The sequence below is a fragment of the Tamandua tetradactyla genome, chromosome 26, assembly GCF_023851605.1.
Source record: "Tamandua tetradactyla isolate mTamTet1 chromosome 26, mTamTet1.pri, whole genome shotgun sequence".
Lineage (NCBI taxonomy): Eukaryota > Metazoa > Chordata > Mammalia > Pilosa > Myrmecophagidae > Tamandua > Tamandua tetradactyla.
Window position 1 is genome coordinate 26,766,055 of NC_135352.1, and position 13,263 is coordinate 26,779,317.

The 13,263-nt window shown below is 38.3% G+C and overlaps 1 protein-coding gene and 1 long non-coding RNA gene across 10 annotated transcripts in view; one reads left to right on the forward strand and one right to left on the reverse strand.

Annotated features, from left to right (window-relative positions):
- The window catches only part of LOC143669972 (uncharacterized), a 43,641-nt gene extending 34,012 nt beyond the window's left edge, over window positions 1-9,629 (reverse strand). Inside the window, exon 1 of the long non-coding RNA XR_013169170.1 lies at window positions 9,589-9,629. This is a non-coding gene — a long non-coding RNA (uncharacterized LOC143669972). The remainder of the gene's footprint in view (window positions 1-9,588) is intronic.
- SORBS2 (sorbin and SH3 domain containing 2) overlaps window positions 1-13,263 on the forward strand; it is a 183,253-nt gene that overhangs the window by 103,877 nt on the left and 66,113 nt on the right. For 6 of the 9 annotated variants that reach the window (XM_077144634.1, XM_077144627.1, XM_077144628.1 and 3 more), the window contains 4 exons: window positions 2,516-2,654; window positions 6,762-6,934; window positions 11,767-11,833; window positions 12,492-12,536. In XM_077144634.1, coding sequence (XP_077000749.1) covers window positions 2,516-2,654; window positions 6,762-6,934; window positions 11,767-11,833; window positions 12,492-12,536 — 424 coding nt within the window. Of the gene's footprint in view, window positions 1-2,515; window positions 2,655-6,761; window positions 6,935-7,027; window positions 7,692-11,766; window positions 11,834-12,491; window positions 12,537-13,263 lie in introns of those variants that run through there. The other 3 variants (XM_077144635.1, XM_077144636.1, XM_077144633.1) reach the window with 3 other exon arrangements.

The following is a 13,263-nucleotide window of genomic DNA, read 5'->3' on the forward strand; positions in this document are numbered from 1 at the left end:
TATGGATGCATTTATTGTTTTACATATCAGCATCTGTCTCCTACTTATATGTAACATGCAAATATTTATCTGCATGCATTATATCATTTAAATAAGTCTACACAACAAGCAGGCCCCAATAAATGATTTACAAATGCCTCAGATTTTTATGGCACAGTTTTCAATTGCATATAATGTATATATAATGGCTTTCATTTCAAAGGTGAATAACTTTGGGCAATTTTTTTCCCTCAAAATGATACGATGATGTTCCAGATAAGCACTGGCATAGCCAAAATGTGCTGCATAGTCTTTATGTCTTATCAAAATCACAACTCATTTTTATGCATGGGGAAATAGTATAAACCATGTGATTCCTCAAGACACTGCAATTACGGAAGACAAAAAAAAATACATTTTTATTGGATTGGCTTTAGTAATCACCCAATGCTTGGGTGTAACACTGCATTAAAATGTTCCACTCAGTGACTGGCTGCAGAATGAGCCTCGTTTCCCACAGCAAACAGTGTCCACAGCCCCTCCCCTTTGCCACAGGGACTCAGCCCCTGGTGGCTCGGCCGGCATACCATTTTCTGGGTCCTTCTGTGCTTAAAACGGTCCTTAACCTTTAAAGTTTTAAGTAATGTTATCAGAACTTTTAACCAAAAAAAAAAAAAAAAAAATTCAGTGATAGTAAATAAACTTATGTGCTAATCTGTTTTATTATCTGTTTTTCGACTTTTCCAGAGCCTGAGTCTTGTGAGCACAATTAAAGCAAACTGTATTTGAAATTAACTTCAAATAGTATTTTAAATGGCACTTAGATTCTCTAAGATAAGCCTATTCTCAATAAGTAATTCAATAGAAAGACAAAGTATTTTCTAAGATTCTAGTGGTATTTTATTAGCAAAACAAAGTATAAATCTGCTTTCCATGTTTGTTTTTTTTTAACATATATCAATATTATAAAAACTGTTAAAATAGGATTCAGGGCAACTTTCCTAAATTTAGTAGCAAAGTAACATGTGGGTTTCTAATAAGGAAACTCCTGCTTCTAACACTAATTCTAACTTATTATAGCAATAGTATTAAAACTATATTTACAAAGACCGACTAAACAATTTGGACGAAGAGACAAAAATATTCTCAGATCAGTCATCAAAGGGTCATAAGAGCCTTGAAGTATTTGGGCAGGTCTGCATCTCTTATTTATTTGAACATACAGAACTCTGCAGCTAGAAAACCCACAAGAGATGGTTGTTTATGATATGAGAGCAATTTCTAAAACAACTTAGAGAAATACTTAATCCATAAACCCACTCACTGTAATGAAATGCTTCATGATTTTAGAACATATGTGGTTTGGCTATAAAGTAATGAAATTAGATGGGTTCTAGATCACTTAAAATTCTATTTGATTCAAAGTGAAATTGTGTAGATATGCAATTAATCATCCATCTGTGCTTCAGGCCAGGAAAATAGAAGTTTATTTTGTTTAAAAAAAAAAAAAAAAAAACAGAAAAAGTCCTGAAATTAAAGTTCTCTCTGTGTGCGTGCATGTGTCGGTGTGTATTTAGCTGTAAGGTAATTTTAAGAGACTGTTCCTATTGATAGTTTGTCTCATTCATGTGCATTATGTTATCTCCAAATGCTGGTGCTGTGTTGTAGATAGATGGGCTGCCCAAAGGTGATGGGCCAGCCCCTGTGAACTAAGCCAATTCAATACAAGTACAGTACATACCCTATTAGTGTCTACTGCATTCTTAGCACCAAGATTGCATGTAAAAAAAATACATAAAAGAAGCATGTGGATGCCCGTCTTCCATAAGACGCTTCAGATACCGTTGGGAATATAAAGCACTCAGATATAAAACCACCAAAATAATAAATTAGTAAGAAGCTATAGGCCTATAAAATGCTAACAGAGATTAGAGTAGGGAAAATCCAGTGGTTTGACCTGTCTTTTCTAATGCTTTGCCAGGTATTTAATTCTTCTAAAATAGGTTGCTTCATGATAGACAAATCCAAGCAATTGTGTCTTCTTACGTCAGTCCCTTGCTCTGGAAATATTTATACACCAGCAGATTCCCCTGACTTAGTCTGAGAACCAACCTCTTTCCTCATATCAAAGAACATTTATTAAGAATACAACATTCAGAGCAGTGTGACAGTGTTCCGATGAGTAAGTCATGATTGCACGGCACATTTTCCCCCCCATGCTCTCTTACGCTGACTCCTACTGACACCCTCTGGCCTCTGGCATGCCCACTGCACAGCTGCTTCTGTTCTTTGTGCTCACCTCCGGTGCCCTCTGTCAAATAAAGGAGGTTTCTGCACAGAAAAAGGAAGATAGAGGAGACACTGAAAAAAATGTGCCTTGTCCCTTTGGACATAAAATGTGCCTTGCCCTTTTTGTCCAACAAAAAGCTGGACAGCTGGTTGTTGTCATGTGAATGGAAGCCTTTTAGCGATCTCTGAAGGAATGATGTTTACAGGGACTACATGCTTTGACCAGAGGCTTTTGCACTTTTCTCAGAGCCAGATCACCGTGAATGGAAACTCGGGCGGTGCCGTGAGCCCGATGAGTTACTATCAGAGGCCCTTTTCCCCTTCAGCGCACTCCCTGCCAGCCTCCCTGAGCTCCAGCTTTATCATGCAGCATGGCAGATCACTGGGTGAGTAATCTGATCGGCATGATGTTCCTCCCAATTTCAACACAGCTACTGCAAACCAGATGGCAGAAATGCAAGGCATCTGAGTGATTTTTCAAAGAAGAGGCAGAAGCAGTCAATATTCTCCAATTTGATGACCCTATCTTAGTGGGGGAAATCGGGGCTGGGAGTCAACACTGGACTAGACAGGTACCCAGTTATTCCAATACCGTGGCCCCAGCTGGAATTTGAGCTTACTCCAGTTCAAATATGGAATAAGCCATCAGATGTCTTTAAAAGATGGCTCGGTTAGGGGGAGGAGAGTCCTCATCACCTGGAGGGCATACATGTATCGCTTTTCCACGGATGGCAGATACTAGCCAAGTCGGAGGCCACACGTTCCTTTATGGGGTAGCTCTCATGGTAGAAAATTATTTCGGTAAAAATAAGGAAGAACAGTACAACAAAAAACAAGCTGCCTCTCAAAGCAGTAAAGCACTTGACACTGAATTTATTCTCACTGGAGGATGCCATTAATGGGAAGCTGAACCAGAGAAATATTCCTTTAAATGATGATTCTATGCTGTTACATACAGATAGTTCATAACCCTTTAGGGACAGAGAATTAGGTGAAAGATATAGCTCTCCTCCAGAAAAAAAGAATATATATATAAGCAATTGCTCATTCTTATGAAAATTAAGCATATCCCTTCATGGGGCTTGCGAAGGGATATGCCTTTGGAGCCTCCCGGTAGAAGTCCTGCTACATAACGATTGAAACATTTTTTTATGTGGTAAAACACAACAGGGTGGTTTAGAAAGTACTATAATAAATGTCTTAGTGTTTAAAAAGAATTTTTATGTAATAAATAAATAGATAGATAAACCACAGTCTCTCCATACAGATTAAAAAAACAGTTTTTTTTTTTAAAAAAAGCTTTAAAAAAAACAGACTAAAGTGAACCATCACCCACATGCAGGCTGCAGAAGTTTGCATGGTACTAAGGAACTAGAAACTCTCCAGGATGACCGGAAACAAGGACTAGGGCTGAGGGCAGCAGGGCTCTGGGACACCTCTCAGAAATGGGGGACAGGTCACAGGGAAAATACACCTAGTAAACTATAGACAGTAGATAAGACAACTCTTTCAGTGTTCCTTCTTCAGCTGTAATAAAGGCACCGCACTAATGCAAAGTGTCAACACTGGGTGAAGGGTAGTATATGTAGACGCTGTATTTTTCACATGACTTTTCTGTAAACCTGCAACTTATTTAATTAAAAAAAAATAATAAACACATCGAAGGGTAGTTTAGTGGTAGAATGCTCACCTGCCATGCAGGAGACCTGGGTTTGATTCCCAGCCCGTGTACTTCCCACTCCGAAACAATTCAACATATGGGGCTGCAATAATGGAATAGGCGCATAGAAAAAGAATGAAATGTGACTCCCACCATACAGCCTACAAAAAAAAAAAAGTTATACTAAAGGAAAGAAACCACATACAATGTACTATTTACGGTATGATTCCTTTTATAGAAAGTGAAAATATAAATAAATCTACAGAGTCAGAAATAAATTTGTGGCTATGAAGGGCTGGGGAAGGATAGAGGGATTGAGAGGTGACTGCTGAGGAGTGTGGGGTTTTCTTTTTGGAGTCATAAAAATGCTCTAAAAGTGATTGTGGTGATGAATGCACAACTCTGTGATTATATTAAAATCCACTGGTTATTTTTTAAAAAATGGAAAGAGAGAAAAATGAAAAATGAAAGGGGATCTGTCCCTCTGGCCAGCACAAACTGGCAACAGAGAGACAGCAACTAGAACCCAGGACTTTAACATAACTACCAATCCCTCTTTGTAGCAGGCAGCACCTCCCGTCTCCAGTACTGGCCTGTGTACTGGAAAAATAGGATGCTATTAGTCTACTAAGGAAAATTTTATGTTGACACAGCATGCACATTGCAGAACTAAGCTCCTGTGATCAACAAAACATCTATAAGATTTTAAAGGGAGCCAAGGGAGCCATTAAAGAAAGTCTATATATACTTGCTCTTTCTTTAATACTGTTTCTGGGGATGATCTGTGGATCTCATAATGGTATTTTTTATAGCATGAGAAACTAGAATTTCCTTGTGCATTAGCAATCAGTTAATGGTGTAGTATTGTAATGGGACCTTACGACTTCTGGATTATTTATAGAGGTATGCATTGTCACACAAAGTATCCTAACCCTAATCTTTTCCCAAATAAATCTTTTCCCAGATTATCAAAATCTGAGTCTTTCTCTCATTACTTGTTTTAATGAACACAATTTTGCCTCCCCCACCCCCTGCAATATATATATATATCAGTACTGGAATGTGGGCACACTTTGAATTTAAACATGCCACAAGGTAGATTCTGCAAAACTACACAATACGGAAAGAAATTTCCTCTATAAACATTGAGCAAAATTCCAACTGGCCAGTGCTGAGCTAGACGCCAAGGAGAATGTACAAGAGCTGCCCTACTCTAGAGGAACTGTATGTTCAGTTGAGGAGAAAGAGACTGCGAAAATGAAAGTTTTATAAGAGAATAATTAAATAAAGGGCTCATTTGAATTGTATAAGCTATAAATTCATCAAATCTTATGAACCATATATAAAGACAGAGCTAATATTGTTTACTTAGTCTAGGACCTTGCCCTAACTTGGTGCTCAAAACATGTTTGTTGCTTGACAAAAATACTAGCATCACAGTTTCCCACTCAAATCCTTTTTGGAATTTACTAGAAAATCAATCAGAGCCAAATATCACATTGTATCTTAACTTGGAGTTGCTTGACAAAAATACTACTTTTACATCTAATGTCGCATGAAATGATTTTATTCCTGGCAGTATTCAATTTCCATCAGAAAGGAACTGAAAATGCTTTTCTCCTGCAAACTACATTGAAAATAGCCATAATAATTACAATTGTTATAAATGTTCTAATGAATTTTAGCTTACATGGAACTTACCTCTAATTATTATTATAGTGATGAGTTAAATTTTTTAAACTTATTTATATATAAAATTGCAATGAAAAACATTACTATATATCCTATATGTTCTTATAAGTGTGTGTATATGTATATAGGATCAATCAACCCTACCCTGGAACATCAGGGGTTTTACACCCACATAAAAAGGGAACCTTCTGAGGGGAAGAGCTGCCATATCATGGTAGAATAGTATAACCACAGTGTCATCCTTCATCTCCAAAATTTTGAAATGAATTGCAGGAAAACAAATTATTAGTTGTAACAGGTGAGCATTAATGTTGCATTTCATATATATCTGTGAATAACAGTAAGTTCAATATATAGTACATATATGGGCTCTCTTGCTTAGGAAAGCATGCTAGGAGTTCATATCCCTAAGGTAACTGCTGTCCTCAAAGGGCAAAACATCATAGTTTCAAGTATTTTAAAGTAAAAGCAAAGATAGCATCATACCATGGCTATTTGGATAAAAATTAATTAATACCAAAAATCGTAAATAATTTACTTATTCATAGGCCTCCACATCCAAGTATATGTTTGAATATGAAGATTTTTTAAGGGAAAATAAGAGGGTTTTTTGTTTTTGTTTTATTTTTAGGAACTCTCTGCGGTTGTCTCAACCGTCACATCTTTTGTCTTAAAAGTGCAATTCAGAACTTTTAAATAACGGAAGTCAACGCTCTCATAAAAGTAACATTACTATAAATTATGAGCTTCGAGAAATTACCAATAACCTTGGTCTCAGTTTCTGCCTCCTCCTTTATAAAATGGCCTCTCTCCCAAAATTCCTGGGAGGATAAAACAAGGTGATGCATGTGGAGTATGTCCCTAAAGCAGTGCCTGCCTCACTGTCATTCAGGGAATGTTATTCTCCCCCCTCATCCTTTTTGGTAAAATTTTGAAGCTCTGGCTGCCCTAGCCCGGCTCAGCATACACGGCCACATTCACAATGATTTGCAGAAATGTAAGGTAAGTGAGTTAAAAGGAGAGAGGCGTGGAAGTACAGCCGTCCTGCCGCAGTTGGCATAACGCTACAACGCTAGGCAATGTTGGTTGAATGTGTCCTTGTGCCCCGCATACATTATATGCCACCAAACTTTCCCCGCAGATTCCGCAGAGACCTATCCCCAGCATGCACAGTCTCTGGACGGCTCCACCGGCAGCTCGATCCCGCTGTACAGGTCCTCAGAGGAGGAGAAGCGAGTGACAGTCATCAAAGCTCCCCACTACCCGGGAATTGGGCCGGTGGATGAATCCGGCATCCCCACTGCAATTAGAACGGTAGGCAGCGCCCGCGCATGCGTGGCTCTGGGAGCGTGCACAGACCCCACAAAGGGTGGATTGTCGGTGGTTTTGCACATTCCTGGGGTCTTATATAACGAGGACTGCACTCTGAGCACCCTGAGTCCTCATGAATATGATGCCCTGTGTGGCAGAGAAAGGGAACTGTTGATTGTAAATAATTGCACCATCTCCGTTTCTTCCATCTTAATTAAAAATCATCAACATTGTGATTTTGTGAAAGGATCAAACTGTGTCTATCACCTGTTCCCAAGCGGTGTAGGGCGCTAGAGAGAACAGAGGAGGAGTTAGAAAACGTGAATTTCTTTTGACTGAGTTGAATCCCGCATGCATTGCAAATAAACACGCATTTGTTTCTTGAAATGGAGCCCTGAATTGGGGGTTGGGAGGTGAGGTGCCTGGAGTGACAGGAGTTAATGTCACGGAAAAGAAAAACTGCCTGAAGAAAAATACACGGTTTAGTGTCCCTCCTCATCTGCGCCTGCTGAGAGCTCTCAAGGGATGATAAGTGAAAGTGTCGAGATTTTTTTTTTCCCCGGGTCTTTAAACCCTGCCAAAGCATTGCTCAGTGTGTCAGGGCAGCCCCTTCTGGCAAAGCTCAGCAGTAGCAGAACCAACTACCCAGAGCTGGGCAGGCAGCCGCCTGCTGAGCAAGTCCACTTGAGCAGAAGGCTTGAGCTAGCCGGAGAAAAGGAAGAAACTAGGAACCAGGATGAGAGCTGCAACACCTCTGCAGGTGAAATGGGGGGGATGTGTGAGAATGGATCCCTGGGTGGGGAGTTGCCAAGTGCTGCTTCCCTGGAATGCAAACCTGGGGAGTGAGAGAAAAGAATAGATAGAGGAAGATAATGGGAAAGGTGTCCGTTAAAAAAAAAAAAAAAGTGGTGGTAAGATTGGAAACGCTGGAAAAGAACTAAAGAAAATATGTGAGAGTTTTTTTTCTCGCCCCGATTTTGCATTTATGATATGGGGATTACGTGTCTAGGGAGAGAGAGAGAGGAGTTAAAATTTGATTGTGTTAGATATCTGCATTAGAAGTAGAAGGCAAAAGGTAAAGCTGTATAGCAGTTGCCATACTGGGGTTTTAGACTGGTTAGGCTGTGGGAATGTTGCAGGGTGACTAATTATAAAGTCTTAAAAATGTTTGTTGGAGCTGATGATTGTCATATTTGAGCATGAGAAAAAGTTCAAGGACTGTAACTGATATTCCTTACCTTACGAAGACTGCATGTTTCTGGTGATGTTGGTTTTTGTTTGTTTCCTTTAAAAATGTCTGACTCCAAAAAGTTAAAATTGATTTTTTTCTAAAAATGTAAGGATACAGTCTCAGGTGGATATGGTGACATTGGTTTTGTTTAATTGATCCTTAAGGCATAGTATATACACAAATTAAAGCATCCCTCATTCTAGATAATTGTGGATTCTGTGTAAAAGGATTATACCTGGGACCGCTGCATATGTTTTTAAGTCAATGAATAACATATAAAAATGGACATATAAATGACATATAAAAATGAAAACCTGGTCCAATTTTTTTATCCTGAATGCATAATTTTCATAAATAGCAAGGCTGTGATTTAAAAAAGGGAAAACTGAGATGCTGTAGATAGTTAATGAACATGAAATAATGCTAAAATTTGTGTATCATTTGTCTACTGCCAAATCAGATTTACAAAGCCATGCTCAGATTTACATAACCAAACACATACACTAAACATTTAATGCTAGCTTCCCTTCTATGAATTAGATTATATAAAGTACAAGCAACCCAGAAGTTCCTTATAAGGAACGATAATCTTCCTGTACAGCTGTGCTCTTATTTAGACCTTTAAAACTTCACAAAGAAAGCACCGGTCTGTGAAGACTCTTACTCACATTTACTATTTTTCAGCCTTACAGAGCACATCCAAGTATAGCTGTGTTTATAAATGTTGAGTCAGGCCATCTCTGAGCCACAGCAGGCCAAGAATCTCCAAGGTTGTTTTTTCTTTTTCATCCGTGGAGAAAGTAATGCTTAGCAGACTCCAGATTGGTTCACGGTAGCTTTCTGTTCATTGAGGAGACCACCAAAAGCAGTCCTATCTCGATATACCACATTAGAGTTGCATTTGAGATACCCAGCATATCACAAGGAAACAGAATTTTGTAAAGTAACTCAGAAATTCTAGAATGCCAAGAGTCAGTACCTCTGAGTTATTTTGATGAAAGGAAGCAGCTTCCCAGATTGCCGGCTCTCATGTGACCTGGGATAGCTATGTCAGCCTTTTACTGCCATTCTCAACAAGCAACAACAAAAATCACCAGGGCTCAGATCCCAGGGGATTGTGCAATTTAAGTTCAGCTAGCTAAATGAAATACAAGATTCTTTTCTTAGAGTTCAAATATCACACTTGTTTGAGAATGTTCAAAGCTGGAGAAGGGCAAAAACAGAATGGAATGATTGTCTATGGGTGTGTAGAAAATATGACTTTTCCCTGTGGGAAATCTCTGCCATGTGAAATTCAATGTAGAGCTTGAAATTTTGCAAACTTTAGGAAGGTAAAAGTTCAGGTATACTCAGTATTACAGAAAACAACTGAATAGTGAATTACAGTACTTATTGTCCATACAAAATAATTTTGAAAGATACTTACAGAGTAAAATTCCTCAAGTTCAAGTAGATTTCTGTTTTCTTAGTCTCATTATTAGGTGTAATAATCTCCATGATGATACTTAAAAAAAAGACCTTTAAATGCTCACAGTACTTCTTTTAGAAAGGGACAGCATTTTAGTGCTCTCTTTTACCAGTTTCACATTCACCTTTGCCAACCAACTGGGCATTTCCTGGCACCTCTGTGTTCACCATATAAAGCTAGCTAGATGGCCCAACTGTAAGATCCTGCCTGATAGATCCCCTCCAGTGAGCAACAATCCTATCCGTCCAGATGCCTGGCCATATACAGGGATAGAACTTACTTATCGTCTTCCTAGTTGCCATGGATTGTTTCCAGGTAGGGTTAGAAAACATTTTTTGCATGGTTAGGTATCATTTTCTGTTCCTTAATACTGCAAAGGAAATGATGCTCAATGAAAGAGCAAGAACTCTTTTATGAAAATAAATATCTCTTAAAGATGCACATTCTGTTACACTGAGCCAGCAAATAACAGCTACACTCCTACTTCATCACTGCTCCCCTCCCACCTGCTTCTACCCTATGACCACATATTCAATCGACATAACAACCCCCTCACTTTTTCCATTGCACAAAGTGTCTAAAATGAAAGAGTGATTCTCAACAAAGTCAAGTACCTTTAATGGTAATCTCCATTTGTGGTGGTTATCGCAATCATATACTCTTAGAGATCAAAATAAATTGAGATAGAGAACAAAACCCTAAATTTCCAGATGGAAAATGCAAAGACCACATTTCTGAAGGAAAACTTGGGATATAAAATCCAAGCTAAAGTTCAGTCTAACAAGTGCAAGGATATTTTTGTGGCATTCCTAACAGAATATTTTCAATCGGGAGGATTGTCTTGGAAAATCTCTAGTATATTTAGCAACTGTCAACAAAACGGTCAAGTTTCTTGCTTAAGTAGCTTCTGGAAGAGTTGGGATAAAGATCCCCAACTGCCCAGCAATATATTTATTTATGATTCTAAAGATTTGTGTCTACTTTTCACACATATACAGTAAGGTAGGTTTTTATCTATATTCATTTGTTATTTCATTCTACAAATGTTTGAGGTTCCCCTATTATTATTTTTTTATTGAGCAACCGTTATATTCCAGGCTCTGTTTTAGGTCCTTTCACTTACCTTATCTCCTTCCTTTTCCCTAGCAATCTTGTGAAGTAGATAAAAGTACTTCATTTTATAAAAAAGAAAATTGAAGCTCAAAACCCTTATATACTTGTCCAATTCACATAACTAAAAAGTATTGGGCATTGAGTAAAGGAACCAAGATTTGAATCTTGGTTGATCTGACATTAAGTTTGTTATCTCTCCGGTACAGCTTATTATTTCTATTAGGTCAAAAGTCTAAAGTGCATACGGGAATTCTACTCTCAAGGAACTTGCAATTTAGCAAGGCAATTGTCCTATTCTTAGGTGATAAATTATTATCATGTTAAGGAAATTTCAAAACATCTACCTTTTTAGCTTTGCGGGAGGACTGTAGATTTTCCATGATTTTCAGTATTTTAGTATCTCAGACTAATAAATATCAAATTTAGTTCTCTAAATCTATACTGATCAGCAGAGTTTGAGTCAAAAACATTCCCTAGTTAATTATAAAAATAATACCTTGAACAGAACACTCAATTAAAAAGTTTTAGGATAAAAATAATTGTCACCAAAAGAAGTTAAGCAAACTATTACAACTAGTACTTTAATTCAGTGAATTTTATATAAATATGTTTGTGCAAATATCAGCTATCTACCGTCGGGAACAGTTATCTTTTTTTTTTTCTTTTTATTTGCATGGGCAGGCACTACGAAACGAGCCCAGGTCTCTGGCATGGCAGGCGAGAACTCTACCTGCTGAGCCACCCTGGCCTGCCCAGGAACAGCTATGATTTTAAAACACAATAAAAGCATACCATCTACTGTTTCAACTGTGCCTAAATTCAAACAAGGGGTAGTAGATTTATGAGCTCTATACTCATGGATACATGGCTGATATTGTCATCATGTAATAATAAGGAGTCAGAGAATTTTATCACAGAATAAAAATCTACTGTTGAAAAACAAATAGATCTAGAAATAAAAACGTTGAAGACCAATGCTTATTTGAAACCAAGTTTATAACTGTTGGACATTCTCTCTTATAGACAGTTGACAGACCGAAGGACTGGTACAAAACAATGTTTAAGCAGATTCACATGGTTCATAAGCCTGGTATGTATGGTTTTTTCTGTCTTCTGAAAAAACGGAAGGATATAGTCTCCTCTTTCATATAACTTTGTTAACATAGAATTATCAAGACCCTAGCAAACTTCATGACCCCCTCTTTCTGTTCGATGTTCCTCTTATTCTCCTTATGTCATTCCTCAAATCAGTTGTGCCCCTGCCTCACCTCTGAGCTGCCTAGAAGCTTTTTATAAGGTGCCCCTTGGAGGAATGCCAGGAGTGCTGGGCTTATACTCTGGTCCCTACCTGTCCACAATCTAAGCCAGTGTGTTGTCTGCTTAAACAGACACATTATTTCCCAGTCCGTGCATGTCTGCTCCTTATCGCGAGAGTGAGTAGAGTTAGTTCTGACCAGCGTCTGCTCAGTGCATTGACAGGAGGTCTTCAAAAGCGCTTACTAAAGAAATTCATGACCCAGAAGAGACAGCCGCCTGAGGGAGTGAGGAAAATGGAAAACAGGGGGCAAGAAGAGTCAGGCTGTAGAGACCACCGGGTAAAAGCAATATTTAAAAATAAAGAACAGCGTTGTGAACGAGAAAATCTGTGGGTTTTCTAACAAATTTCTGTTGTTTCTCTGAAGTTCTGCTGTCTTGTTGTGATATGGTGAGAGAATCTGTATTACCATAATATTTGTTTCATTTTCTAGATGATGACACAGACATGTATAATACTCCTTACACATATAATGCAGGTAGGATGGGTTTTCTTGCTTGCAATGAATATTCTGTTCTCAGCGATGTTTGGAAGGCCCACACAGTCATATTTTTTGCCATTCTGTAATTCAGAGAATCCTCTTTTTCTTTTTTCAGAGCATGCCTGACAAAGAAATTGATCTTTTCTCATGGAAATGAGAACTAGTGCTGTTTTGCTTCATTCATTCCCGCCGTTAGTTTATGCTCAGCTTCAGGAATGTTTAACCTGAGGTGAAGGACAGTATGAAAGAAAATACTGTAACCAGGGATTCAAAATAAGATAAAGCTCTTCTTTTATCAGTGGTGAGAAAGAGTGGTTACAATTCCATCAGGTCTTTCAGATACATTCATTAAAAAAATAAGTCAAGCAAAGTATTTTGTGATCTTTTCCATGCTTTTCCTCTGAAGTGCAACCATTCATTGAAAGCTGGAAAAAAAAAAAAGTCCCCACTTTTCCAGGCCACTTTTCTGAGTCGGGAGGTGCCAATGGTCAAAATGATTAAATAACTTCAATTCCAGGGATTTCCACTTGTGTGGGAGTCCATTGGCATCTGAGGAAATGGTCTGTGGACACAAGTGACAGGATCCGTGAATAATGTTTCCTCCGTTGTTGCTTTTTCTTAAATGTCCCACCAGGAGATCCCACAATGACCTTCTCTTGCTGCTCAGGCTTAGTCTCAGAACCTGTAGAGTTGTCTTTTTTTTCCTTTCTTTCGAGGAAGCCGC